This window comes from Saccopteryx leptura, chromosome 2 (assembly GCF_036850995.1).
Source record: "Saccopteryx leptura isolate mSacLep1 chromosome 2, mSacLep1_pri_phased_curated, whole genome shotgun sequence".
Lineage (NCBI taxonomy): Eukaryota > Metazoa > Chordata > Mammalia > Chiroptera > Emballonuridae > Saccopteryx > Saccopteryx leptura.
The window spans coordinates 97549640-97563734 of record NC_089504.1 but is presented as its reverse complement, the minus strand read 5'-3'; the positions used below and the strand labels follow the sequence as shown (position 1 = coordinate 97563734).

General features: G+C 42.4%; 2 protein-coding genes across 8 annotated transcripts in view; one reads left to right on the top strand and one right to left on the bottom strand.

Moving 5' to 3' along the window:
* Nucleotides 1–14095, bottom strand: part of CENPP (centromere protein P) — a 249256-nt gene that overhangs the window by 74389 nt on the left and 160772 nt on the right. The gene's annotated exons all lie outside the window — the stretch shown is intronic.
* Nucleotides 1–14095, top strand: part of ECM2 (extracellular matrix protein 2) — a 45461-nt gene that overhangs the window by 24778 nt on the left and 6588 nt on the right. The window contains exons 4-7 of one of the 3 annotated variants that reach the window (XM_066368372.1): nt 547–1062; nt 3801–3916; nt 5972–6107; nt 10920–11077. In XM_066368372.1, coding sequence (XP_066224469.1) covers nt 547–1062; nt 3801–3916; nt 5972–6107; nt 10920–11077 — 926 coding nt within the window. Of the gene's footprint in view, nt 1–477; nt 1063–3800; nt 3917–5971; nt 6108–10919; nt 11078–14095 lie in introns of all 3 variants that reach the window. The other 2 variants (XM_066368371.1, XM_066368369.1) reach the window with 2 other exon arrangements.

The window sequence follows — 14095 nt, the reverse complement described above, 5'->3', positions numbered from 1 at the left end:
AATTTTGTTGGCTAATTACCATAAGGAAAAACTAAGGCTATCATACTGAAACATTTAAAAGGAAAATATGCATCTGTTGCATATTTTTATGTCTAATGTGCACATATTCTTATATTATCAATAAGGCTAATGAACTAAACAGTATCTATTATAAAGGTGCCACATCTGACTATGTTGCAATCTCATAACAGGGCTGCTTATTATTTTGCATGTGTGGAAATATTATTCCCTCTTTATCAAGTAGCATGATACTTCAGTAAAAATAAATAGTAAAACTTCAGGCAAAAAAAAAACGGTCCATAATAGATCTTACATAATAAAACAAAGTTACTACTTAAGCAAAAATTTCAAGATTCATTTCATGTTTAAACCACATTCAAATACCTGGAGGGAATAATATTAACCTCATTTTCACTATGATTCTTCCTTTTATTAATATCACAACGTGTCCCTGCTGCCTACTCCTTGCTTGGTCAGTAGCCACCTACTTGCTACTCGGTGGTAAAGCATTAAATGACAGAACTGAATTTTCTGGTGATTCTTCAGAACAAAGAGAACCTACTAATTTACTTCATAAGCAAAAGCCACCTGCTCAGGTGGAAATTGATGAAGCATTGAGAAAAGAGGAACTTCAGTCTGAGGAGGCTGAAGAAGAAATTCCAGAAAATGATGATAGGAAGCAAAAGAACAACACCCCCGGACCTGGTGACGAGGGGAGACTTCATAAAGAGGAGCAGAGCAGAGAAGGGGCGAAGCAGAGACCTGGAGAGGAGGGCAGGCAGCCCCATCAACATGGAAACCCAACAAGGGAGGAGGAGGAGGAGGAGGAGGAGGAGGAGAATGACGAGGAGGAGGAGGAGAACTACAAGGATGAGTATGAGATTACCAGAGGAGACGTGTTCAGGATGCCACCTCGACTCCCAGTCCCTGCCCCTCCCAGAGGCACGCCACCCCTGCCAAGCAGGTGCTCTTTGTCCTACAGGACCATCAGCTGCAACAGTGCTGACCTCACACAGGTACCACCGCTAACAGCACCAGAGATAACAAGTCTGGAGCTCGTCGGTAAGAGATGTTGATGTCTGTTTTATTTTGTGCTTTATAAGTAAATAACTCTCATTGCCCTATGAATGTTATATTTAAGTTTCACAATATAAATCAAGTCCAAACAGACCACTTTCACAATCTTTAAACACAAATAAACTCGGCAGAATAGCATAAGAAGAGTACATTCCTCCAAATCAAACCATGATTTCCTGTGGACTTTTTTCTTAAAATCAGCTCTACTGAGATATAATTTCTATGCAGTAAAACTTATTTTTAGCATGTTATTGAGTTTTGACACATGCATACAGTCAGGTAACCATTGTCACAATCAAGATACAGGCCATTTCCATCACCTCCCCCAATTCCTTCATTTCCTCTTTCCAAAGCCCAGCCCACCAGGATGTGTTCTATGTCTAGAGTTTTGCCTTCTCCAGCATGTCATAAAAATGGAAGCATTCAGTACACAGCCTTTTCAGATGGTCATCTTTCACTTACCACACTGCTTCTGAGGGCCAATCAGGTTGCTGCATTTATTAGTAGCTTGCCCCTCCATACTGCTGAGTGGTTGTTGGATGACCACAGGTACCAGCTAAAATCTTCTGAGTTATTTCCAGTTTGAGGCAATTATGTGTACAGTTGTTTTAAATATCCACATACAAATGTTTGTGTGGACCCAAGTTTTCTTTTCCCTAGAGTATGTACCCAGGAGTAGGACCACTGAGTGACCCAGTAAATGCATGTTTAAGTTCATAAGAAACTATGTATTAAGCATTCCCTAAAATGGCTATGACATTACCATCACCAATGTCAGCGATGTCTGGCCATTCTGCTTCCTGTCAGCTGTTTCTCCCCTCATATTAGCCATTCTGATGGACATGGAGTGGTCCAGACTTTCTACTCATGTTTTCATAGGGCTACCTGGAAGGGTTGTGAGTGGAAGGACAGCATGACCAGGTGTGTGTATGAGGCTGGTTGGCAGGGAGACTGGGCCAGAGGACTAAAGTGGGGGTCACCCTACAGATCAGAATGGTGCTTTAGGCATTGTCTTGGGAAAAAATATAGAAATAAACTACCATCAAAATAATAAATAATCAGCCTGACCAGGTGGTGGCGCAGTGGATAGAGCATCGGACTGGGATGTGGAAGACCCAGGTTCGAGACCCCGAGGTCCCCAGCTTGAGCGTGGGCTCATCTGGTTTGAGCAAAAGCCCACCAGCTTGGACCCAAGGTCACTGGCCCCAGCAAGGGGTTACTTGGTCTGCTGAAGGCCCGCGGTCAAGGCACATATGAGAAAGCAATCAATGAACAACTAAGGTGTTGCAACACGCAACAAAAAACTAATAATTGATGCTTCTCATCTCTCTCTGTTCCTGTCTGTCTGTCCCTGTCTATCCCTCTCTCTGACTCACTGTCTCTGTAAAATAAATAAATAAATAAATAAAATTTTTAAAAAATAAATAAATAATAAATAATCATATAAATACTCAATAGAAAGAGTCCAACACCTTTATTCAGGATGGTCAGTCTGCAGTAGAAACCACCAGTGACGTGGCCTTCTGGACACCACATTCTTGTGTCCTCCAAAGGAATTCTTATACCCAGAGCCTCCTGCTCCAGCAGTACCCCTCCTCCCGCCTCCTGCATGCTTGTGAAAGTCTGAAGTCTTATGAAAGATGTAAGACTTGTGCTCATACTATCTTGATTTTACAAGAAGGTCACCAAGTAGTTTATATAGTACTAACTACTTCTGGTAAGCTCATTTTCTGAGTTTAAAACCATTGACTACTGTACTTAACTAAATGTTACAACAAAACACCATAATTTTAAGGCATGTAGGAACATCTGTAGATTAAAGTCATAGAAGTAAAATATTAGACATGGCAGTGACCTGAGAGATTATCTTATTTAGATAAACTGCTTACTTTGGGAAGAAAACTGATGCTCAGAAAAGGTAAGTGGCACACTCAAGATTTTATAATTAATAAGAGTATCATAGTTCTGAACCAGGGTCTGAGAAATGTCAATGGGAAAACCTGGAGAACTACAAAAATCAGTTTCTACATAACCTTCAGAAACAATCTTTGTTGTAAAATGCATGATGCTAATAGAATTGTCTAGCAAACCATCTTCTGGCCATTTATTTAAGCCGTTTTATCTAAAACATGATGTACTAGAGCAGGGGTTGGGAACCTATGGCTCACGAGCCAGATGTGACTCTTTTGATGGCTGCATCTGGCTCGCAGACAAATCTTTAATAAAAAAAATAATGTTAAAAATATAAAACATCCTCATGTATTACAATCCATTCCTTTCCTACCACTCATGTTCATGGTTGCGGGTGGCTGGAGCTAATCACAGTTGTCCTCCAGGACAACACCAAATTTTTATTGGGTAATGCGTAAGGTACATGGGTCGTTGTATGGCTCTCACAGAATTACATTTTAAAATATGTGGCATACATGGCTCTCTCAGCCAAAAAGGTTTTCTTTTTGGAAACCTGTTCTAGAGCATGACAAATCCTTAGAGTGAAAATTTTGACTATGTGAAACAATCTAGTCCCAATCTTGTTAGTTTTCTAAATGTGTATTCGCTTACATAAGATATATTGTCCTTGTTATGAGTATTGCTCTCTCCTACAGATAAAACTCTCTTGCTATCTGTGTCTGTGTACATGTATGTATGTGCATGTGCATTCATGTATACATGTGTACATGTATTGGCACATCAGTCTAAAACGTAACTACTCCTTGTCCAAGGCAATTCCATCACCTCCATTCCGGATGAAGCATTTAATGGATTACCAAATTTGGAAAGGCTTGATTTGAGCAAAAATAATATCACCTCTTCAGGCATAGGTCCAAAAGCATTCAAGGTAAATACATACTCTGATTTGTGAATAACAATCCATTGATATAGCTTTCCAATGTCTGGCACTGGCAGTTGGTGGAGGTGGGGAAGGGAGGAGAAGTTAAATGTTTTAACTGGTAGTTTTCTCCTAAGTTAAGAAAGTTTTTTCCCTGAGGTCCCTGAATTGTATTCAAGTTTTATCTTGAAAAGTCTGTTCTTTCTCATGTTTCTGGCTGGTTTTCCTATGCTTCATCTTCAGAACGCCAACAACAGCATCAATGACAAAATGAATGCTTTAAGTTTATAGCATAGTTTTCCTCAAGTAGCTGAAAACATGTTGAAATATGGTCTCTTAGTACACAAGGTATCCTGAAAAGAAATAATAGCTTTATCTAGAAACTCCATGAACATCCCGAGGCTAGCAAGTCAGAGATTTCCTGTTTTGTGCCATGGGCCACCCCTGATGAAGGGCTACTTTAGCAAGAGGGGGCTCTGAAAAATCAAATGGACTCAGATGAAAAGTGGCCTGGGAATAGACTGGAGAAAGAAGAGGGAAGGAGAGAAGCTGGGGAGAAGAACAGAATAAACTTCTGAAAGATTCATATTGGACAGTTTTTTTTCTAAAAAGGAGAAGAGAGGATCAAGGAATTTCAGAGAAACAAAGACAGAAGCAAGAAAAAGAGAGGTCTCTGTTTGTAAACTAATACTCATAAATATGTGTGCTTTAAGACGCCCAGGTAAAACATACTAATCCCGCTAGGTCAAACGTTATCCCCTTAAACACTCTTTTCATTCCGCGGACACACTGCTGGCCTCTTATATGCTCAGTTCCCGTTTCTCACTCAGATTCTGGGCTGGCAGATGAGAGAGGTCCCCATTTATGTCACAGACCAAGAGCACCTACTCACGCTAGCCATCCTTCTCACAGAAAACCTGAGACTCATGCAAGTCCAGTATTTGCTCAAAAAGGAAGACATTGTGAGAGATTACATTCTTTTCTTTTCTTGTTTGGGATTTTCTGTCCATTCCCAAACTACCAGTGAAGCGAGTCATTCATGTGGCCTCACAAAGACCTGCCTAACAGCAGTGCTCCGCATCGGCAGTGCAGGCTGCCATGGCCAAAAGCACATAGCTACAAATGTGGAGATGCACTTCCCACACAGTCAAACTGTTTGGCACTGTAGAGCAACAGTTTGTGATATTTGTACCACTTCCCTCTGAAGAATTTCCACTGTAATTAGTGCTATAATTCTGCCTTTATTTAATGAACATAGAAAACTGAGGTTACATAGACATTGAAAAGATCAAAATTGCTGTCCTAATTTCAGCATCCATGACAGATTCAGGTGACTGCACAATTTAATTAACTTTGTATCTATTGCTGAGAATGTGGAAACCTAAGATCCAGCAAAATATAATCAATCCAGTTGCAACAGGAGCTTTCTTTGATTTACAAAGGCCGCAATAATGTGGCAAATAAGTATGTGTAAGTGGAATACAAAATCACCAAATGTAGTTTGCTAAAGATGCCTGGGAATAAATACTACTAACAGGATCAACATCTACCTGGCAGGGAGAATAAGGGGAGTCCCGTTTAAACCTGAGTAAGTGTGGATTTATAAGATTTCAGTGGCTCTAGCCAATTGGCTCCGTGGGTAGAGCATCGGCCCAGTGTGTGGATGTCCTGGGTTAAATTCCCGATTAGGGCACACAGGATATATGACCATCTGCTTCTCCACAATGTTTTTCTCTCTCTTCTCCTCTAGCCATGGCTCAATTAATTCAAGTGCATCAATCCTGGACACTGAGAATGGCTTTGTGGAGTATCTGCCTCAGGCATTGAAAATAGCTAGGTTGTGAGCATGGTCCCAGATGGCCAGAGGACTGGCCCCAGATGGGGGTTACCAGGTGGATCCTGGTCAGGGCACAAGAGGGAGTTTGTCTCTATTTCCCCTCCTTTCATTTGGAAAAAGAAGGAAAAAAAAATAAGACATCAGTAACAATAGCAAACTGACCGTTAACTGAGATATGTTATTGTACATCTGTGACCAGATTAAAAAATTGAGATTTGCTTTTTAAGCTTCTGAAGAAGTTAATGTACCTGAATATGGATGGAAATAATTTGGTAGAGATTCCTTCAGGACTACCACCGACGTTACAAGAACTTAAAATCAATGAGAACAATCTCCGCACTATTGACGAAGAAAGTTTATCAGGTACTAAGTATGTGGCTTTGTATGTGTCCTTATAACCTTTCTCCTGTAGTCATCTGGGAATTTTATTTGCAGTATTGCCAAATGAATACTAGCTAGTGAGGTTGGTGTTAATGGTCATTTCACCATTTAAGTTGATAAAATTTATTTGAACTAATGACTGGTGAAACTTCATAAAATGTATTTTAAACTGCTCATTGTCTTAAAAAGAACTCTAAATAGAAATAAGAGTCTCAATGATCCAAGTTCTCATCATTTACAAGGCAATAACTAAGCCCTAAATCCATAATATTCTGAGTCGCACTAACTTTGGACACAGCATATGTTCCAGTGCTGTGTCCGTACTAATACTTTGATGGTGGTTAGTAGTGATAAAACGGTACCCTGACTTGCAGACTGGGTCTCCTTTATTACTCTTAGATGCCCAATACACTACAGCCACAACTCTTGCTGCCTCCACACATTTTGCTATTTTAATTTTTCATGTGTTGGCACATAAGAATTATATCTCAAATAGGAGTAGTAAGTGGCTGAGGGACTCTCCTACCATCAAAGCTCATTAACGTCAGCACATGCATTCCGTGGCAGTCACTTTGGTTTTGACAGTCTTGTTCCCAGGAGAATAACTCTGGCGCTTCTGGCCACAGAGCAAGACAGATGATGCACATGGGTGTGTGGATGGGTGTGTGGCTCTCATGCAACCTGGCTTCCCTATGAATGGGCTTTAGTGAAGGTGGCCCCATCCCATAAATCTGACACATCTACAATGAACTATTCTTATGGCTGTTTCTAGACTAAGCTGGCTAACTAAGCTGTCATATTATAAACTCTGTATAAAAGGTAGTATTACATTTAGCTTTTCATGAATTCTAGCTAATGTCTTTGATTAGATCATATTCTTCTTTAAGACAAAAACTGCCTAATTTTTGGTTCTTCCTAACAGTGTCATGTAGCTCTTGAGGTATAGTCCTCAACACTTTTTATTTGTTTTGAAATATATTTTTTATGTTAATGTTGATAACCCAAACCTTTGAGGAATGAAACAATTTTATTATTTCCCTTTACTCCCAAAAACTTCATAGGAAGAAAACACTTCTGGTGGTGGAAAAAAAAAAAGATCATGGGCCTGACCTGTGGTGGCGCAGTGGATAAAGCGTCGACCTGGAAATGCTGAGGTCGCCGGTTCAAAACCCTGGGCTTGCCTGGTCAAGGCACATATGGGAGTTGATGCTTCCAGCTCCTCCCCACCTTTTCTCTCTGTCTCTCTCTCCTCTCTCTCTCCCTCTCTGTCTCTCTCTCTCCCTTTCTCTCTCCTCTCTAAAATGAATAAATAAAATTTAAAAAAAAATCATGGGGACTGTCAAATCTGAGGATTCCAAAGTTTTAGAATAATCTATTTACAGATGAATTTCAGGGTACACAAGAAAAACGATAAGAAATACAAAGTTTGATGGGCTTTGTAATATGGAAAAGACATTTAAAATTCAATTTCTAACTGCTAGAAACTGAAATAGATCCAAGGAATGCTTAATTTAGAAGATATGTACTCGCCCTGGCCAGTTGGCTCAGCAGTAGAGCGTCAGCCCAGCATGTGGAAGACCCAGGTTCGATTCCTGGGCAGGGCACACAGAAGCGCCCATTTGCTTCTCCACCCCCGACCCTTCTCTTCCCCTCCCACAGCCACGGCTTGAATGCTTCAAGCTGGCCCTGGGCACTGAAGATGGCTTCATGGCCTCGCCTCAGGCACTAAAATAGCTCCATTGCTGAGCATCAGAGCAACAGCCCAAACAGGCAGAGCATCATCTGACAGGGGTCAAGGCACATATGGGAGTTGTTGCTTCCAGCTCCTCCCCACCTTCTCTCTCTGTCTCTCTCTCCTCTCTCTCTTGCCTGGTGGATCCCGGTTGGGGCGCATGTGGGAGTCTGTCTCTGCCTCCCCACATCTCAATTAAAAAAAAAAAAGACATGGACTAATAGGTTACATGTGAACTACATGTGAGATCATACTTCTACCTGTGTTAACGTGAGTCACACATTCCTGCAACTGCTTCTCTGTTCTTCTTCCTCGGGAACAAATGTTTCCACATTTCCAGAGGGTTGACAGTGGTCCAGGGTAAACAGGCCACCTGCGCGCCCCTCCCAACTCCATAGTCCAGGAACCGTGGAGGCCTCAGCACTGTGCAGGGGCCACTGAGGAGTCTATCTGTTGTCATCTTGTCCCCGGAGCCCCTGCACGCTCTGTGTGGGCTGGCCCTTTTTCTTTTGGGTCTGCACTTAGTCCTGTGCCAGTGCTGAGCCCTCAGGTGCTGGGCTCTCTCTTAACTGCTGCAGCCACTGAAGCTCCTCAGCTCCTGGGAACCTTGCTGCCCGATGGTCAGGCTGCCCAGCAGTGAATGGGTAAGCCTGAGGAAATGCCACCACCAGTGCCATGCCACTGCTTATTCACGGTGGAAGCCCCTGGGTTGGCCACCAGTAGCCTACTATTCTTCTGTTATGTCTAGTGGCAGGTCTTCACCCATGACTTTCCAGGTTACACATGGTTCCAGAGACATGGGGAAGACAGACCTTACAGGGAGAGAATCAGCAAGTGCAAAACCCATGGAGAAACGAAACAATCCATACACTAGGGAACTGTGTGCAGGACTAGTTCTGCGAGGCTGGGGTGGGGTTTGATGGGGAGTGAAGAGCAGAAGACGGCGTGAGGACGTGGGCAGGAACCTGACCACGGAGAGCTGTCAGTGCTGTGCCGAGACACTGGCCGTTCACCCAGAACTCCATGAGGTGTGCAACCCCACTGAGGAGAAGAGCAGGGTCTTAGAATCGAGGAGGAGGGGTGGGAGGGGAGAAAGGAGGGACAGCGGGAGAAAACTGGATGTGCTTAGAAAATGTCTTTATATATTGTACATCTATAACCTGTCATATTGGTCCTCTACCCCAAATGGGAAGGACTTTTACCAACTCCCTGCTAACAAATCTTCTTTCTACCCTAAGTCTAACCTACAAAAACATTTTCATCTTTTCTAACTCTATCCTGTTTCCTGTTACATATAATAACACACATAGCATGTGGTTCCTATACATATAATAGACACATAAACGAGAGAAAAATTATAAAGTGTTATATAATATCATGAGTTGGCATTGTATATTTTGTTTCTTTCTTCTGAGAAATAATAACTATTATTATTCTTTCTAATGTAATAACCATTAGTCTACTTCTGTTATCTGTTTTTCACTGGAAATTTTCTATTACATTCCCAAACCTGAACTTTGTACTAGGCAAATATGCTGGATTCTCAGTGTCTTCAGTGTTGGAAATTAAAAGAGAATATAAGGAAATATAATCACTTATTATAGTTTACTGGTTGGTCTCCCTAGTTCCTGTCTCTTGGCCCTTCAATTGACCCTGCACACCAGCAGCTGGGCCCTGCTCACACTGCCGTACCACTCAACAGTGCACTACTGTCTCCTCTGTGTCACAGTCTATGTCTATGATCTGGACTCTGCACAGTGCTGTGTTGCTTCTCTGAAGGGCCTACGGGCTGCACAGAACATTTAGGGCAATGCCTGTGACTTGCAGCTGAATATAAAAACATCCCCCATTCTGGAAATCTTGGCCACAGAACAAACTACAGAGTTACACCCTGAATGTCTGACTCAGATCTCTGGCAGTCATCACTGATGAGCGGCCCATTATTCTCTAAACTTCCAATTAGTTTGGATCATACCAGTCCTGAGGCCAGCAGAAATAATTTAGAGAAAAACTGTTTGTATAAAGGACTTTCTTGGTAGCGCAATCTGAACGTGTGGAGAATTTTCAATTATTTTCCTACCAAGACATCCACTTGGCTGCATTTTCTGCCAGGAAGTGAACACTGTGATGGAAATTCAGTGCTGCATGTTCAGGAACTGAGGGTTTGCCAGGCAAAGAGCGCTCTTTCTTTGTCCTTCTTTGTCCAAGGAACCACTCATTGCACTACCCTTCTCTTCCATCCCCACACGTGCTTGCCATTTCATACCTAGCTGTCTTTACAAGTGCTTCAAGTGACGTTCCACAACCTTCTACTTCTTGCCCACCTGTGCTCCACATCCCTGCTTGGCCAGTGCTGCCTCTGTGGGGCACCCTGCTGACCCTTCCCACTCCCTGTCTTATAGTGCACACTTTGATCAAACAGTACAGCAACAGTCTCTGCACAGGCCTGCCTCTGCACTGAACCATGCTTTCAGCCATCAGTCTTGGTTGAAACAAGCATTTAGAGCAGGGGTCTCAAACTCGCGGCCTATGGGCCGCATGTGGCCTGCCGAACAATTTTGTGCGGCCCGCAGACTAATCCACGAAGTTCAAAATATTTTGGATAAAATTAAGTAAGCCTAGGGGCCTACTTGTATTTTTCATTTCTCTAGCATTCTAGCTAGATATTAGCTTAGTTAACAGCAGTTGTGATGCGAACTACAGTTTCTGGTCGTTTTGTGACACTGAGTAAACTGCATGTACAATTGTGCTTGTTGTACTGATTTATTTTGTTTTCAACTGCAGTGAGAAAAGTGTTGCATAACAGTTGCCTTTTGTAGACCTAGTGCGGCCCGCCGAATGGCTGTGATCTTGCTCTGTGGTCCACATGCTGAGTTGAGTTTGAGACCCCTGATTTAGAAGGTGCAAAGTACTTGGGGAAAGACCCTACAGGGAGATACAATGAAAGAGGATACATCTACCCTCCAAATAAACTGAACACTTCACATGACATTTCGAGACCTTATAGAAATTACAAAATTCTCCAATTACTCTAATATTCCAATAATTTTATTTTTTTATAGACTTAAATCAGTTGCTCACCTTAGAACTGGAAGGAAACAACCTCAGTGAAACCAATGTCAACCCCATAGCTTTCAAACCTCTGAAGAGCCTATCTTACCTGCGTCTGGGAAGAAACAAATATAGACTTATACCACAGGGTCTCCCTGCTTCTATCGAGGTACTAATATCTTTCCTCTAATGTTTTGTCTCTTAAATACAGTATGCTACAAACACCAAACAATATATTTTAAGAGATTATTGTGATGCATATTAAACTCAGTAGTTTTGAGGCTGTATGTAGAACTTACTGTAATCTGAATGTTGTTTTCTCTTCAAATTACATAATATTATGAATCAAAGTTATCATTATGAGTAGAGACCTTTAAAAAAGTAATGAATGGGCCCTGGCCAGTTGGCTCAGTGGTAGAGCGTTGGCCTGGTGTGCAGAAGTCCCAGGTTCGATTCCCGGCCAGGGCACACAGGAGGGGCGCCCATCTGCTTCTCCAGCCCTCCCCATCTCCTTCCTCTCTGTCTCTCTCTTCCCCTCCTGCAGCCAAGGCTCCATTGGAGCAAAGATGGCCCGGGCGCTGGGGATGGCTCCTTGGCCTCTGCCCTGGGCGCTGGAGTGGCTCTGGTCGCAACAGAGCGACGCCCCGAGGGGCAGAGCATCGCCCCCTGGTGGGCAGAGTGTTGCCCCCTGGTGGGCGTGCCGGGTGGATCCTGGTCAAGTGCATCCGGGAGTCTGTCTGACTGTCTCTCCCCATTTCCAGCTTCAGAAAAATACAAAAAAAAAAAAAAAGTAATGAATGGTCCTGCTGAGAGCTCCTGAGGAGAGACTGGGAAAGTGAACTGAGAATTTGAACAAAAACTATGACTTACAAAAAGTACCTGGACTCAGAAGTTACTTTTAACTGTCCTAAATGGGAAAGTGACAATCGTCCACCCCAGTCCATTCCACCCAAAGTCCCACTTGCACTAGCAGTGACCCCGTGTGGATGAACATAGTCTATAGAAACAGCTGCCAACTATGCCAACAGTCCCCCAACTTACTGGTTCTGACCAGCTCCTACCAAGGACTTAAGAGCAGTCCTGTTTCCATACCTACAGAGATGCCCCTGCTGCTGAGGTCTGTGGCCTCCTTTACTGTGGCAAGGAACACACTTAACTAACAGGGACTCCTGGTGGCCTTTGCTACTGAGTCATACCCCAACTTCCTGCATTAAGGACATCTAGCTGAACCCCAGCTCATCTCCTCTGAGCTCCATTTCTACCACACATACAATCACCCAGCAGGAAGGATAGAGTTTCCCACAAGTATGGGCCCAGGGGACCAAGAGGGGCCAGTGATCGTCATTTGACGCTGCTGCCACAGCCACAGCTACCACCCTTGTCTTTCCACTATTTACAGATGAAGATACAGCATCGGAATGTATCAAAATAATAAAGATCAAGGTTTCAATACCTGGATTGACACCGCAATCACTTGGATACTAAAGAAATACAGGCTCCTGGACTTATTCCAGGCACACTAAATCAGGTTCTTTGAAGGGTGAAGCCAGCAATTTGTACCTTTCTTTAAAATGAAAAATTTTCATAAATAATGATACACACAGTAAAGCACATAAACACACACATAGGTATGCATGCACACACTTTGAAAAATACAGAGCAATGTGTCCCCATTTCACACCTGACCCTGCCCGTCCCTTGTTTCTCCTTCTCCCACTAACCTACCTAGGAGATACTGTCTGTACAGGCGCATGTGCTCTGAGTCCAGCCACGGCACTGCTTCAGAGCTGCACAGTTTCAACGTATGGATGACTGCACTGTTTTATTTATTCATTTTTATTTATATTTTTGAGATAAAGCATCAAATCATTGTTCCATGTAATTGTGCACCCACTGACTACTTTTCACACATTCCTTGACCAGGGCTCAAACTGGCAACCTCGGGGTCAAGCCAGCGCCCTCAGGAGCTAGCTGGCAACCTTGGGATTAAACAAGTAGCCTTTATTAGAGAAATGCAAATCAAAACGGCAATGAGATACTACCTCACACCTGTTCGATTAGCTATTATTAGCAAGACAGGTAATAACAAATGTTGGAGAGGCTGTGGAGAAAAAGGAACCCTCATACACTGTTGGTGGGAATGTAAAGTAGTACAACCATTATGGAAGAAAGTATGATGGTTCCTCAAAAAACTGAAAATAGAACTACCTTATGACCCAGCAATCCTTCTACTGGGTATATACCCCAAAAACTCAGAAACATTGATACGTAAGGACACATGCAGCCCCATGTTTATTGCAGCATTGTTCACAGTGGCCAGGACATGGAAACAACCAAAAAGCCCGTCAATAGATGACTGGATAAAGAAGATGTGGCACATATACACTATGGAATACTACTCAGCCATAAGAAATGATGACATCGGAACATTTACAGCAAAATGGTGGGATCTTGATAACATGATACGAAGCGAAATAAGTAAATCAGAAAAAAACAAGAACTGCATTATTCCATACATAGGTGGGACATAAAAGTGAAACTAAGAGACATTGATAAGAGTGTGGTGGTTACGGGGGGGAGGGGGGAATGGGAGAGGGAAAGGGGGAGGGGGAGGGGCACAAAGAAAACAAGATAGAAGGTGACAGAGGACAATCTGACTTTGGGTGATGGGTATGCAACATAATTGAACGACAAGATAACCTGGACTTGTTATCTTTGAATGTATGTATCCTGATTTATTGATGTCACCCCATTAAAAAAATAAAATTATTATTAAAAAAAAACAAACAAGCAGCCTTGGCGCTCTGGGATTACACCCTATCCACTGTGCCACCAGCCATGGCTGGAGGACAGTACTTGGACTGGGCTACATTTAGTTTGGAATTTACATTTAAAAAGCTCACAAGCAACTGTACTATACAACATTTGGGAACCACTGATCTAGTTTACTCCTAAATACATATGAACATCAAAGCAAAAAGTAAAAATCTCTACCCATTTCTAACAAATTCCAAAATTAAGTGACAAAGGAAAATTACTACAAAAGGAACAGAAAGTTAAACGGAAGACACATACTTACTCTAATTCTGAATCCCAACACAATCCTTGCTGAATAAAAAACTCTAGATCTAAAGCTACCTGAATTAAATTGAAGATGGCTAGATATTGAAAACTTAAAAGTTCTAGT